The 15,923-nt window shown below is 43.2% G+C and overlaps 1 protein-coding gene across 2 annotated transcripts in view; it reads right to left on the bottom strand.

Annotated features, from left to right (window-relative positions):
- Nucleotides 1–853: 853 nt before the first annotated feature.
- Nucleotides 854–15,923, bottom strand: part of LOC124036678 (AT-rich interactive domain-containing protein 3A-like) — a 298,644-nt gene continuing 283,574 nt past the window's right edge. For both annotated transcript variants that reach the window (XM_046351527.1, XM_046351526.1), the window contains 2 exons: nucleotides 15,172–15,261; nucleotides 854–2,977 (listed from right to left, as the gene is read on the bottom strand). In XM_046351527.1, coding sequence (XP_046207483.1) covers nucleotides 2,787–2,977; nucleotides 15,172–15,261 — 281 coding nt within the window. In that variant the 3' untranslated portion in view covers nucleotides 854–2,786. The remainder of the gene's footprint in view (nucleotides 2,978–15,171; nucleotides 15,262–15,923) is intronic.

Genomic DNA, 15,923 nt, shown 5'->3' on the forward strand with positions numbered 1-15,923 from the left:
TATAGATGAATGCAAGGTTACAGACCCAGATCTAAACATAAAAAATACAAATACAATTTGAAATTATATGTTTAACAGACTTAATAAAAAATCAATATCTTCATATGGTTTCCCATTTCCCTTCACAATAAAAAATACAGTATCTTATGACGCAAAGCAGAGAGAGAGAGAGAGGGGGGAGGGAGGGACAGAGAGAGAGGGAGGAAGGGACAGAGGGAGGGAGGGACAAAGAGGGAGAGAGAGGGAGGGAGGGGAGGGGGAGGGAGGGAGGGAGGGAGGGAGGGAGGGAGGGAGGGAGGGAGGGAGGGAGGGAGGGAGGGAGGGAGGGACAAAGAGGGAGGGAGGGAGGGAGGGAGGGAGGGAGGGACAAAGAGGGAGAGAGAGATAGAGGGATGGAGGGACAAAGAGAGAGAGTGAGAAAGAGAGAGTGAGAGAGAGGGACAAAGAGGGAGAGAGATAGAGAGGGAGGGAGGGACAAAGAGAGGGAGTGAGAAAGAGAGAGTGAGAGAGAGGGACAAAGAGAGAGAGAGAGAGAGAGAGAGAGAGGAGGGAGGGAGGGAGGGAAAAGAGAGGGAGTGAGAGAGGGTGAGGGAGAGAGAGAGGGAGTGAGAGAGGGACAAAGAGAGGGAGAGAGAGAGGGAGGGAGGGACAAAGAGAGGGAGAGAGAGAGGGAGGGAGGGACAAAGAGAGGGAGAGAGAGAGAGAGAGAGAGAGAGAGAGGGACAAAGAGAGGGAGAGAGAGAGGGAGGGAGGGACAAAGAGAGGGAGAGAGAGAGAGAGAGGGACAAAGAGAGGGAGAGAGAGAGGGAGAGAGAGAGAGAGAGAGAGAGAGAGAGGACAAAGAGAGGGACAAAGAGAGAGAGGGAGGGAGGGACAAAGAGAGGGAGAGAGAGAGAGGGACAAAGAGAGGGAAATAGTGAGTATGGAGAAACTCTCCAATGTCAGACACAAGTGCACTTCAAAAGAAAGACGGGGTGCCAGTCACTAGATAAAGCCACTGTGTGATTGATGATTAGATCAGTGCTCCAACACCTACAGCCTCGTTCTGCTGTTCTACATTATGTGTTTAACCCACATATCTCCTTGTGCTGAGTAATATGTTGAACTGGTCTACAGATTGGGCTCCCAGGACTAACTAGAACCACCCACCAGGGGATAGTCCTACCAGCAGGTATGTTTCCGTCTGATTGCAAAGATAACGCCTTCACCAGAAAACGTTGCTGGTAATAAATTATTCATACTATGTGTGAGCTTAAATCAATGTCGAATGTGTCGCAACATCATATTTAATCAGAGCCATCGTGCAATCTCTCTTCTGTGAGAAGGCTTCGTTAAGAGGCTCTGACCAGGACCGACAGTGTCGAACGCTCTAGGTTACTAGGCTATTTGGTTTACCTCTTTACTGACGAAGGCATGTCTTGACGCTCTAGCTATTGTCCCACAGCATTAAACAATGTGTTGATATAGCGAGCAGCATCGATTGATCAGAGCTTCAATAGATAGATAGATAATAGATAGATAGATAATAGATAGATAGATAACACGATATGTTCTAAAAGAAAGAAAGAAGGAATTACGTTTCCCTGATTCTGTGAGATGTGCTTAGTCAGGATGTGCTTGTGATATACAGTATGTCCTTAGTTTGGTCATTTGGTTCCACTATTGTATCTGTGCTGTCTGTGTATGTTATAGTTTTTATTCTTTACTTTCTTTTCATTGATTACTCTTGTTTTTCTTTGGTTATTAGCTTAAAGTAGCAATCTTCTCTGGTTTGTGATCAAAAACAAGAAGAAAACTAAAGATTTTCAGTGACAATGAAATGGCCTCCCATGCCTAGCAGAGGTTTCAAACAAGCCATACTACAGATCAGGGTTGGGGTCAATTCCATTTCTATTCCAGAAAACTCAGGAAGTACACTGAATGCTAACTCTCTTTAATGCTTTTCAATTAGGAAAATGTGGAATTAGAATTTTGGTTTATTTTCTGAATTGACGATTTTAAAATGGAATTGACCCCCAACCCTGCTACAGGTTAACAAGCATTTCTCTCTTCGGGTACGAGGTCAAGAATCCTCTCTTCTGTTGGAGGAGCTGCAGACAGACAGACAGACAGACAGACAGACAGACAGACAGACAGACAGACAGACAGACAGACAGACAGACAGACAGACAGACAGACAGACAGACAGACAGACAGACAGACAGACAGACAGACAGACAGACAGACAGACAGACAGACAGACAGACAGACAGACAGACAGACAGACAGACAGACAGACAGACAGACAGACAGACAGACAGAGAGCCAACATGTCTCAGTCTCTCGGTGTCTTTGTCCCACAGTTCCTTGCGTCTAATGATGTGTCACCACGTATATCTTTACCTATATGTTTACACTGCTCCAAACTGAGCAGCTGTTCTCAGGAAACACGACAAAGACAGCAGAATGTATCTGAATACACACAGGGTTCAGAGGTCCTCTACATACCATTCAGAGGTCAGAGTTCAGAGGTCAGAGTTCAGAGGAAGGAAAGAGAATAGAGCAAGAGAGAATTTGATTTTTCTACAGAAGTATTTTCTCAGTAAATAAAACTTTTTATTTTCATTCTTTCAACTTGAATAAGGGAGTTTGAGAAAGGGAGGAGAAAGAGGAAGAGGAGGAGGAAGGGAAAAACCACCTTCAAAAACAATAGAAGTATTTTCTTCTGGTATCTCAGACCGCTTGTTGTCTTTGGGGAATGATGGGGGCAGGGGGGTTAGCGGGTGGAGCTGTGAGTGGGTCTCAGCTCAGGGGGAGGAGTTTCCATGTCCGTGGACCGAGGATGAGGAGGAGGAAGAGGAGCAGGACGGTTGGATCTGTATGGAGGAGGAGTTCATCCCCGGACTGGTCTTTCCCTGAGAGAAGGTGTCATTCTGGTTCTGGACCCGGTGACCGCCCAGCATCGTAGGGAGGGAGGGCTTCCTGGCAAACAGAACACCTGGAGGGACGGAGAGAGGGAGGGAGGAGACCTCCTGTAGTACCTTATGATCTGTGAACTGTACATGATACAGACAACATCTTGGGAGTCATAATACCTTATGATCTGTGAACTGTACATGGTACAGACCACATCCAGGTTGTATCACAACCGGCCGTGATTTGGAGTCCCATAGGGCGGAGCACAATTGGCCCAGGCGTCGTCCAGGGTTTGTTGTAGACCATCATTGTAAATAAGAATTTGTTCTTAACTGACTTGACTTGTTAAATAAAAGTTCATTATACTCCTTATAGCTCTAACATTTGGAGAATGGCTAGATTCTGAAATAGTAATTTCTACATGAATTTATTCAACATCAATATGAATATTTAATGTCTCAAACTACCTTATTTGATTTTTTTCATTTTAAGACATGTTGTTTGGAACGATATACTTTACATCACATTTCCAGAGTGGGCTCTCTGCTAATTCTGAAGTTATGATCAATTTTATAACACAGCAAATGGTAAATGGTTTCAAAGGGAACTCCCTCTGCTCGTGACTTGCTGAACGATCCTAAAGGACAACTGTGATCAGTCACTGACCTACATGACACTTCTAAAATGTGTCATATCATTAAACGTAGCAGAGAGCCCCGCTCTGGAAATGTGACCTTTATAAAGAGTATATTGTTCCAAACATTTTGTTTAAAAGAGTTGTTTTTGAGATATTCATATATCTTCATATGTATTCATATGTTGAATGAATTAATGTGACAAAATAAAATCTTCAAGACATGTCAAGACATGCTCCATATTTGAGAGCACATTATATGGAGTATAACCAAGATGTTGTCTGTATTATGTACAGTTCACAGATCATAAGATCTTATAGGATGCATGTACAGGTCTAAACAGGGCCTAAAATGGACACTTTCATCATTACATATTTGTTTTATTACTCCCACTACTACTAATGCTACTAATGCTACTAATGCTACTACTACTACTAATGCTACTACTACTACAACTGATACTAATGCTACTACTGCTACTAATGCTACTAATGCTACTACTACTACTACTGCTACTAATGCTACAACTGCTACTAATGCTACTAATGCTACAACTGATACTACTACTACTAATGCTACTACTACTACTACTACTACTGCTACTAATGCTACTAATGCTACTAATGCTACTAATGCTACTAATGCTACTACTACTACTACTACTACTACTACTACTACTACTACTACTGCTACTAATGCTACTAATGCTACTAATGCTACTACTGCTACTACTACTACTACTGCTACTAATGCTACTAATGCTACTAATGCTACTAATGCTACTACTACTACTACTACTACTACTGCTACTAATGCTACTAATGCTACTACTGCTACTAATGCTACTACTACTACTACTACTACTAATGCTACAACTGATACTAATGCTACAACTGATACTAATGCTACTACTGCTACTACTACTGCTACTACTGATACTACTACTACTACTACTGCTACTACTGCTACTAATGCTACTACTACTACTACTACTACTAATGCTACAACTGATACTAATGCTACAACTGATACTAATGCTACTACTGCTACTACTACTGCTACTACTGATACTACTACTACTACTACTGCTACTAATGCTACTAATGCTACTACTGCTACTAATGCTACTACTACTACTACTACTACTAATGCTACAACTGATACTAATGCTACAACTGATACTAATGCTACTACTGCTACTACTACTGCTACTACTGATACTACTACTACTACTACTGCTACTACTGATACTACTAATGCTACTAATGCTACTACTACTACTACTACTACTACTACTACTGATACTAATGCTACAACTGATACTAATGCTACTACTGCTACTACTACTGCTACTACTGATACTACTACTACTACTACTACTACTAATGCTACAACTGATACTAATGCTACTACTGCTACTACTACTGCTACTACTGATACTACTACTACTACTACTGCTACTACTGATACTACTAATGCTACTAATGCTACTACTACTACTACTACTACTACTACTACTGATACTAATGCTACAACTGATACTAATGCTACTACTGCTACTACTACTGCTACTACTGATACTACTACTACTACTACTGCTACTACTGATACTACTAATGCTACTAATGCTACTACTACTACTACTACTACTACTACTACTGATACTACTAATGCTACTACTGATACTACTGCTACTACTACTGATACTACTGCTACTAATGCTACAACTGATACTACTACTACTACTACTACTACTACTACTAATGCTACTAATGCTACTACTGATACTACTGCTACTACTACTGATACTACTAATGCTACTAATGCTACTACTACTACTACTACTACTACTACTACTGATACTACTAATGCTACTAATGCTACTACTACTACTACTACTACTACTACTACTACTACTACTACTACTACTACTACTACTACTACTGCTACTACTGATACTACTACTACTACTGCTACTAATGCTACTACTGATACTACTGCTACTACTGCTACTAATGCTACTACTACTACTACTGCTACAACTGATACTACTGCTACTACTGCTACTAATGCTACTACTACTACTACTGCTACTAATGCTACTACTACTACTACTGCTACAACTGATACTACTGCTACTAATGCTACTAATGCTACAACTGATACTACTGCTACTACTGCTACTAATGCTACTACTACTACTACTGCTACTAATGCTACTACTACTACTACTGCTACAACTGATACTACTGCTACTAATGCTACTAATGCTACTACTACTACTACTGCTACTAATGCTACTACTACTACTACTGCTACAACTGATACTACTGCTACTACTGCTACTAATGCTACTAATGCTACTACTACTACTGCTACTAATGCTACTACTACTACTACTGCTACTAATGCTACAACTGATACTACTACTGATACTGCTACTACTGATACTACTACTGCTACTAATGCTACTACTGATACTACTGCTACTACTACTGATACTACTACTACTACTACTAATGCTACTAATGCTACTAATGCTACTACTACTACTACTAATGCTACTAATGCTACTACTACTACTACTACTACTACTACTACTACTACTAATGCTACTACTACTACTACTACTACTAATGCTACAACTGATACTACTACTACTACTAATGCTACAACTGATACTACTACTACTACTACTACTAATGCTACAACTGATACTACTACTACTACTAATGCTACAACTGATACTACTACTACTACTAATGCTACAACTGATACTACTACTACTACTAATGCTACAACTGATACTACTACTACTACTACTACTACTACTAATGCTACAACTGCTACTACTACTACTACTACTACTCCCACTACTACTAATGCTACAACTGATACTACTACTACTACTACTACTCCCACTACTACTAATGCTACTACTGATACTACTACTACTACTACTACTCCCACTACTACTAATGCTACTACTGATACTACTACTACTACTGCTACTAATGCTACTAATGCTACTACTACTACTACTACTGATACTACTACTAATGCTACAACTGATACTACTACTACTACTAATGCTACAACTGATACTACTACTACTACTGCTACTAATGCTACTAATGCTACTACTACTACTACTACTGATACTGCTACTAATGCTACAACTGATACTACTACTACTACTACTACTACTACTACTACTACTACTAATGATACTACTACTACTACTACTACTACTACTACTAATGCTACTACTGATACTACTACTACTACTGATACTACTACTACTAATGATACTACTACTACTACTACTACTACTACTACTACTACTACTGCTACTAATGATACTACTACTACTACTACTACTACTACTACTACTACTAATGCTACTACTACTACTACTACTACTAATGCTACAACTGATACTACTACTACTACTACTACAGTTTCTACAATGAATACTACTACTACTACTACTGTAATGCACAATTGATACTACTACTACTACTACTACTAATGCTACAACTGATACTACTACTACTACTAATGTTACTACTGCTACGACTACTGATACTACTACTACTACTACTACTACTACTACTACTACTACTACTACTAATGCTACAACTGATACTACTACTACTACTAATGTTACTACTGCTACGACTACTACTACTACTACTACTACTACTACTACTACTACTACTACTACTACTACTACTACTACTACTACTAATGCTACTATTGATACTACTACTACTACTAATGTTACTACTGCTACTACTACTGATACTACTGCTACTACTAATGCTACTACTGCTACTACTACTGATACTACTGCTACTACTACTACTTCTGATACTACTGCTACTACTACTGATACTACTGCTACTACTAATGCTACTACTGCTACTACTACTGATACTACTGATACTACTGCTACTACTGATACTACTACTGATACTACTGCTACTACTGATACTACTGCTACTACTAATGCTACTACTGCTACTACTGCTACTACAGATACTACTCTGATACTACTGCTACTACTGCTACTACTGATACTACTGCTACTACTGCTCCTACTGATACTACTACTACTAATGCTACTACTGCTACTACTGATACTACTACTACTACTAATGCTACTACTACTACTGATACTACTGCTACTACTACTACTACGACTACTGATACTACTACTGCTACTACCACTGCTACTACTAATGCTACTACTACTGATACTACTACTACTACTACTACCATGACTACTGATACTATTACTACTAATGCTACTACTGATACTACTGCTACTACTACTGATACTACTACTGCTACTAGTAATGCTACTACTACTGATACTACTACTACTACTAATACTACTGCTACTGATACTACTAATACTACTACTACTACTGACTATGCTACTACTCCAGTCTACTACTACTACTACTAGTCTACTCACTGACTACTACTACACTCCACTACCTCACTGAGCATACGTTTCAGACACTCCAGTCTACTACTAATGCGTTTCAGACACTCCAGTCTACCTCACTGAGCATAGCTACTCAGACTACTACTACTCACTGCTACGTTTAGTAATGCTACTACTACTGAGATACTACTCCAGTCTACTCACTAATACTACTGCTACTGATACTACTCAGACACTCCAGTCTACCTCACTACTACGTTTCAGACACTCCAGTCTACTCACTGACATACTACTACTCCACTACCTCACTAATGCTACTACTGACACTCCAGTCTACCTCACTGAGCTACTACACTCCACTACTCACTGATACTACAGATACTCCAGTCTACTCACTACTAGCGTTTCAGATGCTCCAGTCTACCTCACTGAGCATACTACTACTACTACTACTACTACTGATACTACTGCTCCACTACTACTGATACTACAGACACTCCACTACTACTAATGCTACTACTCCAGATACCTACTGAGCATACTACTACTGATATTACTGCTCACTGATATACTATTCAAAACTCCAGTCTACCTCACTACATAGCTTTCAGACACCAGTCTACCTCACTGAGCATACTTCAGACACTCCAGTCTACCTCTACTGAGCATGCTTCAGACACTAGTCTACTCACTACTGCTGCTACTACACTCCAGCTACTCATACTACTACAACACTCCAGTCTACTCACTGCATACGTTTCAGACACTCCAGTCTACCTCACTGAGCATAGCGTTTCAGCTACTGATACTACTCACTGAGCTACTGCTACACTGCTACCTCACTGAGCATAGCGTTTCAGACACTCCAGTCTACTCACTGAGCTAGCTTTCAGACACTAGTCTACTCACTGAGCATAGTTACCAGACACTCCAGTCTACTCACTGATACTAGCTTTCACCACTACTACTACTACTGATACTAGCGTTTCAGACACTAGTCTACCTCACTGATACTAGCTACTGACACTCCAGTCTACCTCACTGAGCTACTACAGATACTCCAGTCTACCTCACTGAGCTAGCTGATACTACTACCTACTGATACTACTACTACTCATACTACTTCTACTACTCCTACTCACTGAGCTGATACTACTACCTCACTGAGCTGCTACACTACTACTACTGCTACTGACACTCCAGTCTACCTACTGAGCATTTACATTTACAGACACTCATTTACCAGACTGAGCTCGTTATCCAGAGCACTTACAAATTGGTGCATTCACTGATACTACTACTAGCATGATACTACTACCTCTACTGAGCATACTGATACTACTACTACAACTACAGATACTACTCACTGAGCATAGCGTTTCAGATACTACTACTCAAGATACTACTACTACTCACTGAGCTACTGATCCACTACCTACTGAGCAACTACGTTTCAGACACTCCAGTCTACCTCACTGATACTAGCGTTTCAGACTACTAGTCTACTACTCACTGAGCTACTACTGATACTCCAGTCTACTACTGATACTCACTACTACTACTACTGAGCTACTACACTCCAGTCTACCTCACTACTAGCGTTTCAGACACTCCAGTCTACCTCACTACTCCTCAGACACTCCAGTCTACTACTAATACTACTGATACTACTACTCACTGAGCTACGTTTCAGACACTACACTCTACTACTACTACTGATACTACTACTAATGATACTACTACTACTGATACTACTACTACAACTACTGATACTACTACTACTGATGCTACTACCACTACTACTACTACTACTACTACTACTACTACTACTACTACTACTACTACAAATGCTACTAGTAAGAGTAGTTTAATTGGTACTGTACATTTCTACATGTTCTTACAATCTATACAACCAGTTTCTTAGGGGGCAGATGAAAATTATAGCATTTAAAACTTACTGTAATGTCACAATTAGACAAAAACCATGATGACATATCAACTCACTAACTAACAAATAAAATATTGTCACACCTAAACAACCTGAATTGGACAACTGACACAGACACTCCAGTCTACCTCACTGAGCATAGCGTTTCAGACACTCCAGTCTACCTCACTGAGCATAGCGTTTCAGACACTCCAGTCTACCTCACTGAGCATAGCGTTTCAGACACTCCAGTCTACCTCACTGAGCATAGCGTTTCAGACACTCCAGTCTACCTCACTGAGCATAGCGTTTCAGACACTCCAGTCTACCTCACTGAGCATAGCGTTTCAGACACTCCAGTCTACCTCACTGAGCATAGCGTTTCAGACACTCCAGTCTACCTCACTGAGCATAGCGTTTCAGACACTCCAGTCTACCTCACTGAGCATAGCGTTTCAGACACTCCAGTCTACCTCACTGAGCATAGCGTTTCAGACACTCCAGTCTACCTCACTGAGCATAGCGTTTCAGACACTCCAGTCTACCTCACTGAGCATAGCGTTTCAGACACTCCAGTCTACCTCACTGAGCATAGCGTTTCAGACACTCCAGTCTACCTCACTGAGCATAGCGTTTCAGACACTCCAGTCTACCTCACTGAGCATAGCGTTTCAGACACTCCAGTCTACCTCACTGAGCATAGCGTTTCAGACACTCCAGTCTACCTCACTGAGCATAGCGTTTCAGACACAGACACTCCAGTCTACCTCACTGAGCATAGCGTTTCAGACACTCCAGTCTACCTCACTGAGCATAGCGTTTCAGACACTCCAGTCTACCTCACTGAGCATAGCGTTTCAGACACTCCAGTCTACCTCACTGAGCATAGCGTTTCAGACACTCCAGTCTACCTCACTGAGCATAGCGTTTCAGACACTCCAGTCTACCTCACTGAGCATAGCGTTTCAGACACTCCAGTCTACCTCACTGAGCATAGCGTTTCAGACACTCCAGTCTACCTCACTGAGCATAGCGTTTCAGACACTCCAGTCTACCTCACTGAGCATAGCGTTTCAGACACTCCAGTCTACCTCACTGAGCATAGCGTTTCAGACACTCCAGTCTACCTCACTGAGCATAGCGTTTCAGACACTCCAGTCTACCTCACTGAGCATAGCGTTTCAGACACTCCAGTCTACCTCACTGAGCATAGCGTTTCAGACACTCCAGTCTACCTCACTGAGCATAGCGTTTCAGACACTCCAGTCTACCTCACTGAGCATAGCAGTTTCAGACACTCCAGTCTACCTCACTGAGCATAGCGTTTCAGACACTCCAGTCTACCTCACTGAGCATAGCGTTTCAGACACTCCAGTCTACCTCACTGAGCATAGCGTTTCAGACACTCCAGTCTACCTCACTGAGCATAGCGTTTCAGACACTCCAGTCTACCTCACTGAGCATAGCGTTTCAGACACTCCAGTCTACCTCACTGAGCATAGCGTTTCAGACACTCCAGTCTACCTCACTGAGCATAGCGTTTCAGACACTCCAGTCTACCTCACTGAGCATAGCGTTTCAGACACTCCAGTCTACCTCACTGAGCATAGCGTTTCAGACACTCCAGTCTACCTCACTGAGCATAGCGTTTCAGACACTCCAGTCTACCTCACTGAGCATAGCGTTTCAGACACTCCAGTCTACCTCACTGAGCATAGCGTTTCAGACACTCCAGTCTACCTCACTGAGCATAGCGTTTCAGACACTCCAGTCTACCTCACTGAGCATAGCGTTTCAGACACTCCAGTCTACCTCACTGAGCATAGCGTTTCAGACACTCCAGTCTACCTCACTGAGCATAGCGTTTCAGACACTCCAGTCTACCTCACTGAGCATAGCGTTTCAGACACTCCAGTCTACCTCACTGAGCATAGCGTTTCAGACACTCCAGTCTACCTCACTGAGCATAGCGTTTCAGACACTCCAGTCTACCTCACTGAGCATAGCGTTTCAGACACTCCAGTCTACCTCACTGAGCATAGCGTTTCAGACACTCCAGTCTACCTCACTGAGCATAGCGTTTCAGACACTCCAGTCTACCTCACTGAGCATAGCGTTTCAGACACTCCAGTCTACCTCACTGAGCATAGCGTTTCAGACACTCCAGTCTACCTCACTGAGCATAGCGTTTCAGACACTCCAGTCTACCTCACTGAGCATAGCGTTTCAGACACTCCAGTCTACCTCACTGAGCATAGCGTTTCAGACACTCCAGTCTACCTCACTGAGCATAGCGTTTCAGACACTCCAGTCTACCTCACTGAGCATAGCGTTTCAGACACTCCAGTCTACCTCACTGAGCATAGCGTTTCAGACACTCCAGTCTACCTCACTGAGCATAGCGTTTCAGACACTCCAGTCTACCTCACTGAGCATAGCGTTTCAGACACTCCAGTCTACCTCACTGAGCATAGCGTTTCAGACACTCCAGTCTACCTCACTGAGCATAGCGTTTCAGACACTCCAGTCTACCTCACTGAGCATAGCGTTTCAGACACTCCAGTCTACCTCACTGAGCATAGCGTTTCAGACACTCCAGTCTACCTCACTGAGCATAGCGTTTCAGACACTCCAGTCTACCTCACTGAGCATAGCGTTTCAGACACTCCAGTCTACCTCACTGAGCATAGCGTTTCAGACACTCCAGTCTACCTCACTGAGCATAGCGTTTCAGACACTCCAGTCTACCTCACTGAGCATAGCGTTTCAGACACTCCAGTCTACCTCACTGAGCATAGCGTTTCAGACACTCCAGTCTACCTCACTGAGCATAGCGTTTCAGACACTCCAGTCTACCTCACTGAGCATAGCGTTTCAGACACTCCAGTCTACCTCACTGAGCATAGCGTTTCAGACACTCCAGTCTACCTCACTGAGCATAGCGTTTCAGACACTCCAGTCTACCTCACTGAGCATAGCGTTTCAGACACTCCAGTCTACCTCACTGAGCATAGCGTTTCAGACACTCCAGTCTACCTCACTGAGCATAGCGTTTCAGACACTCCAGTCTACCTCACTGAGCATAGCGTTTCAGACACTCCAGTCTACCTCACTGAGCATAGCGTTTCAGACACTCCAGTCTACCTCACTGAGCATAGCGTTTCAGACACTCCAGTCTACCTCACTGAGCATAGCGTTTCAGACACTCCAGTCTACCTCACTGAGCATAGCGTTTCAGACACTCCAGTCTACCTCACTGAGCATAGCGTTTCAGACACTCCAGTCTACCTCACTGAGCATAGCGTTTCAGACACTCCAGTCTACCTCACTGAGCATAGCGTTTCAGACACTCCAGTCTACCTCACTGAGCATAGCGTTTCAGACACTCCAGTCTACCTCACTGAGCATAGCGTTTCAGACACTCCAGTCTACCTCACTGAGCATAGCGTTTCAGACACTCCAGTCTACCTCACTGAGCATAGCGTTTCAGACACTCCAGTCTACCTCACTGAGCATAGCGTTTCAGACACTCCAGTCTACCTCACTGAGCATAGCGTTTCAGACACTCCAGTCTACCTCACTGAGCATAGCGTTTCAGACACTCCAGTCTACCTCACTGAGCATAGCGTTTCAGACACTCCAGTCTACCTCACTGAGCTTAGCGTTTCAGACACTCCAGTCTACCTCACTGAGCATAGCGTTTCAGACACTCCAGTCTACCTCACTGAGCATAGCGTTTCAGACACTCCAGTCTCAGTTTGTACCTCACTGAGCATAGCGTTTCAGACACTCCAGTCTACCTCACTGAGCATAGACACTCCAGTCTACCTCACTTCAGACACTCCAGTCTACCTCACTGAGCATAGCGTTTCAGACACTCCAGTCTACCTCACTGAGCATAGCGTTTCAGACACTCCAGTCTACCTCACTGAGCATAGCGTTTCAGACACTCCAGTCTACCTCACTGAGCATAGCGTTTCAGACACTCCAGTCTACCTCACTGAGCATAGCGTTTCAGACACTCCAGTCTACCTCACTGAGCATAGCGTTTCAGACACTCCAGTCTACCTCACTGAGCATAGCGTTTCAGACACTCCAGTCTACCTCACTGAGCATAGCGTTTCAGACACTCCAGTCTACCTCACTGAGCATAGCGTTTCAGACACTCCAGTCTACCTCACTGAGCATAGCGTTTCAGACACTCCAGTCTACCTCACTGAGCATAGCGTTTCAGACACTCCAGTCTACCTCACTGAGCATATAGCGTTTCAGACACTCAGACACTCAGTCAGTCTACCTCACTGAGCATAGCGTTTCAGACACTCCAGTCTACCTCACTGAGCATAGCGTTTCAGACACTCCAGTCTACCTCACTGAGCATAGCGTTTCAGACACTCCAGTCTACCTCACTGAGCATAGCGTTTCAGACACTCCAGTCTACCTCACTGAGCATAGCGTTTCAGACACTCCAGTCTACCTCACTGAGCATAGCGTTTTCAGACACTCCAGTCTACCTCACTGAGCATAGCGTTTCAGACACTCCAGTCTACCTCACTGAGCATAGCGTTTCAGACACTCCAGTCTACCTCACTGAGCATAGCGTTTCAGACACTCCAGTCTACCTCACTGAGCATAGCGTTTCAGACACTCCAGTCTACCTCACTGAGCTTAGCGTTTCAGACACTCCAGTCTACCTCACTGAGCATAGCGTTTCAGACACTCCAGTCTACCTCACTGAGCATAGCGTTTCAGACACTCCAGTCTACCTCACTGAGCATAGCGTTTCAGACACTCCAGTCTACCTCACTGAGCATAGCGTTTCAGACAGACAGCTAGATAGATCTCAACTATATCTGATGTTAATGGATACTTCAACCTCACTGGAAGTTTTCCACCAGCAGGCTTATTCTTTACGCCACGACATGAACTGTCTGGCCTACCTATCTTGAGGTAATTACCCCATCTGCTCGAAGGCAGAGGAGGAGGTGGTGAACAAGCGTGCAGGAGGTATGGAGGCTAAACCTGCCCGTGGCCTCTCTCCCAGGCACGTCTAAGACAATAAACCCCATCGATCTCCCATCCACAGCCTCAATTCTGAGATATTTAACTTTTTTTAAACTCTATTGGACTGCCACTTCATTACGATGGATTTTATAGCAAAGACATCAAATTGCGTGGAGGACTAAGCGCCAGGGCGCTGCTATAACTTATTGAATTTCCTGCCTGCAATTACATCAGCAAACGGCCCCTCTATTTACCTGTGTAGACAACTTCATCTATTTCTATTGACATGTTGATGCTGCTAATGCCGCTGGTAGACAGGTTCAATGGAGTCTCTTGTCTGTCATCTGTCAGGAGGCGAGAGAGAGGAAAACTCAATATCAGCATTTAAAAAGGGAACACAAGGAGCAGGAGAGAAGCGTTCGGGCAGAGTATCGGCGATAACTCCTAGAGTGACAGGGTAAGGAGCAGTTTATTAAAGAGTTCTGAGGGAAAAGGGAACTGTCAAAAGATGTAGCAACCATTTGTACATGTGAGTTATCTCCCTGAGGAGACGGTGACATCATCTCATAACACACAGACTGACAGGCAGGCACTTGGAGAACGGGTAGCTACTCGTGGAAAAAAAACAAAAAAAACAAGGCCTGCAACAATCTTATCCCGAATAAGAACAACACGCAAGAATATTGTCAAGTTTAATTTCTGTAAAAAATCATTCATGCGCAGATACACACGAAATATACTATATGATTTTAGAGTTTTAGATCAAAACAGATATTACAGTGCATTTTTGCAGGCGTTCTCTGGCCTAGGCTGCCATATTTAATACAAGTTTTGATGTAATCTGTAAATGATGGTGTTTATATGTTGGGTTGCAGCTCAGCCAGACTCGTCGGGTCGGCCAGTGGAGGAATTAACCTGTGAAAGATTCTGACTCATTCTACCATTAAGCTTTCGGAGAAAAGCCCACCATTATAACTAATGCCTGAGAGGCAGTCATGTAGAGAGA

This window comes from Oncorhynchus gorbuscha, linkage group LG05 (genome assembly GCF_021184085.1).
Source record: "Oncorhynchus gorbuscha isolate QuinsamMale2020 ecotype Even-year linkage group LG05, OgorEven_v1.0, whole genome shotgun sequence".
NCBI lineage: Eukaryota > Metazoa > Chordata > Actinopteri > Salmoniformes > Salmonidae > Oncorhynchus > Oncorhynchus gorbuscha.